At 32.6% G+C, this 3150-nt stretch overlaps 1 protein-coding gene across 1 annotated transcript; it reads right to left on the bottom strand.

The window, feature by feature from the left end:
* Nucleotides 1-1029: 1029 nt before the first annotated feature.
* On the bottom strand, nucleotides 1030-2708 carry LOC131655058 (molybdate transporter 1-like). Its single transcript, XM_058924961.1, has one exon. It carries the CDS (start codon nucleotides 2658-2660, stop codon nucleotides 1260-1262), a length of 1401 nt encoding a protein of 466 aa, XP_058780944.1. The 5' UTR covers nucleotides 2661-2708; the 3' UTR covers nucleotides 1030-1259.
* Nucleotides 2709-3150: the final 442 nt, after the last annotated feature.

Below are 3150 nucleotides of genomic sequence, written 5' to 3'. Positions count from 1 at the left end.
TTCGGTTGGTTCGGTTTTTTACAAATATTTTATTGAACCATACATATACATATAGATAACAACATAACTTTGTATTTATACATTCATACACTATCAAATAACAACAAAACTCATCATATTTTGACAACAACTTTCTATTTAATATGTAAAAATTAAATTAGACAAATGTGGAATAATAAACATAAAATAATAGTATAAAAAAATATAAAGATTATTAGAATGAAAAAAAAATAGAAGAGACGAGAGATTAGTGAAGGTGAAAAAGAAAAAACAAAAGAGTTGAGAGATTAGAGAAGAAGATGTGCGATAAAAACGAAACTGAAATAGGAAACATTTGCATAAAAATGAGAACGTGAAAAAGAAAGAATATAAGAGAGTAAAGATTATAGAAAAAGAGGGAAGATGTAATGGCAAAGAATGCGCGATAATGCTATTAGAGATTTGAGAAGATCGGGACTAAAATCATGTGTAACGATGAGAAAATTGTTCGTAATCATAAGGTTAAGGTATTATAGATTTAAGTTTGGGTTGGATGTGAGTTAAGTAAAAGTTAGGTTGTAACATAATGCGGTTTGATTTGGTTTGGTTCGGTTTACAAAATACAAACCGCAAATCGAACCGAACAGTGCGGTTTTATTAAAAGATGACCCAAACTAATCCAAATCAAATACGGTTTTTTGCAATTTTGATTTGGTTTGGTTTGCGATTTTCTATTGGGTTGGTTTGATTTTGAACACCCCTACTAATGAGTACTACTTCTTTCCTTTCATAAAAATGATTAATTTCTTTTTGTCTAATAATAATAATTGTCTCTTTAGAATATTAGTGTAATCTATAAATTACTTAAATTAGCTTATTAAAAAAAATATAAGTCTATAAAATAAAAATACGAGTTTAATGTTATAACATTGTCGAAGTAAAAAAATATTACACAAACATTCAATCAAAATATTTAAAGTGTCAAATCATATGAATAATTTAAAATTTATACTCTGACTTGACTGAATATATGATTGTCATTAATGAACCGTCTAAAAATAATTTACACTTGTACAATTCATTTTCTCAAAAAAAAAAAGAAAAAGAAAACTATAAATTTAAAATAAAAAGATATACAAACTTGTTTTTTCTGAAAATAAAGTTAAAAATTATAAGCCATAAATTATAAACTCAAAATATAAACTTTTAAGATACACACCATAACTAAATTGAAGCACAATTACATTATTAGGAAACACTAAATACATTAATCTTTCTCTTCAAACTTGCTCTTGTTCTTCATGCTTCCAAATACTAGAAAGTGACTTAAAACTAGTCAAATTCCTCACCCTAAGAACTCCAAAAACAACCATCCCACACAAAAAACCAAGAGCAGCACTTGATCCCACAAGTGAAACAGCAGTACAAATAAGCATAACAAAACAATCCTCTTTCTTATTCATATCCCTACAAGCCATAGCCAATTCAATCCCAGCAAACAGCAACAACACTCCTAAAATCCCCACCGGAAACTGTTTGAAGAAATGCGCCAACGAACTTCCCAACACAAAACCCAAAACCAACTTTACCGCACCAAGAATCGCCACACACGCTCCACTCCTCCCACCAAATTTATACTGTCCAGCTAATCCACCAGCCCCATGACAACATGGCATAGCACCAAACCAACCACCCAAAAGATTCATTAACCCAACTGTCACTGAAAGTGAAGTCACTGAAAAATCCTTGGTGGGAAATAAATCAGAAGATAGCTTACAAACTGCTATCACAGAGTTCAAAATTGATAGCGGAAGTTGCGGAATTGTACCCTTTATAAAACCTTGTTTCCATTCATGTTTAGAAAATTTTACTAACTCCAAATTCGAAGGTCCGAATTTAATTTCATGTATCACATTAGGCCTTCTTATGAAACCCAAAATCACTCCCAAAACAAACACTAAAAAAGCTGAAGGTAGTGAAAAAATCATCTTTTTCAATGATCTACCACTCTTTTTTCTCTCAGCACCTTCAATTGAATCAACCAAATCTTCCTCATTCTCAAGTACTTCATCATCCTTTTCACCAGCACCGTTAACAACAACGATAAACACAACACAAACAATAGCTAAAACCAACCCATCAAACCCGAACCAGTCCCGGTTATTCAAAGATTTAGACTTTGGTAAATCCTGAACTTTTTTAACATATTTAACAGCAGTTAAAGCAAAAGACAAACCCTGTGCAAGCTGAATTCCTCTAACAACACTTAAAGGAATGAGTTTGTAAGCCAGTTTCATCAACCCGGTTACACCCAAAACCAATAAAACCGCTCCGGTTAAGATACCGGACGCCATGATCTCCGGGATACCGAAAGAGGGGTCGGAGAGTGCGACGGCAGCTATTGATTTCATGGGCTGAACTGGCATGGGAACACCATACATGGCTCCTGTGAGGAAGTTGTAGAAGCCAGTGAAAAGCAAAGTTGTTCCAAGGTTGAGGTTTTTGGAAAGAGTGAGTGAGAGCACTATTGGTATATAAGTGCCAAGGTCACCTATGGCTCCATTGATTTCGGATAATGTTGAATGGAAGAGTAAGTTGCTTTTTATTTTCTGTATGGTGGTGAGTCTAGTGGCGGGAGTGGTGGAGGTGTTGGTGGGGAGAGGTTGAGGATTTGATGCCATGAATGGAAGAGTGAGGGAGGTTTTGATGTGAGTTTTGGTTAAATGGCTTGTAACGCAAGCATGAAAAGGGATTGATTGTGATTCTGTATTTATAGGGGAGGTGGAGGTTGCTTTAGTAAGGTTCTCTATGGTTGTTTTTTTTAATATTTTAATATTTGACACTAAGTAAGTTATGACACTACACCTTAGTATAATATAAATCATGTATTTCCTCGCAACACCGGCAATATCATGATTTATTTAGAATCAAAATGATATTTTTATTTTATTTAATTTTTAATTATAATATAAATCATGTATTTTTTCGGTTTTTTATTCAACCGAAATGAAATGAAGCTCACTGTTTGAGCTTCAATTCCTAGATAATGTAGGCGCCCTTATTTAATTTAATTTTTTTAATTACAATATAAATAGTTTTTTTCTCGATTGTTTATCTACAGACAAGAAATATTGCTCATTATTTTATTTAATTAAAATAGAACTCAACTTT

Source organism: Vicia villosa, linkage group LG3 (genome assembly GCF_029867415.1).
Source record: "Vicia villosa cultivar HV-30 ecotype Madison, WI linkage group LG3, Vvil1.0, whole genome shotgun sequence".
Lineage (NCBI taxonomy): Eukaryota > Viridiplantae > Streptophyta > Magnoliopsida > Fabales > Fabaceae > Vicia > Vicia villosa.
This window is presented reverse-complemented; position numbering and strand designations above follow the sequence as displayed.

What these genes read in the sequence shown, in the direction of transcription:
- LOC131655058 (XM_058924961.1), bottom strand. Translation starts at nt 2,660, where the DNA reads ATGGCATCAAATCCTCAACCTCTCCCCACCAACACCTCCACCACTCCC.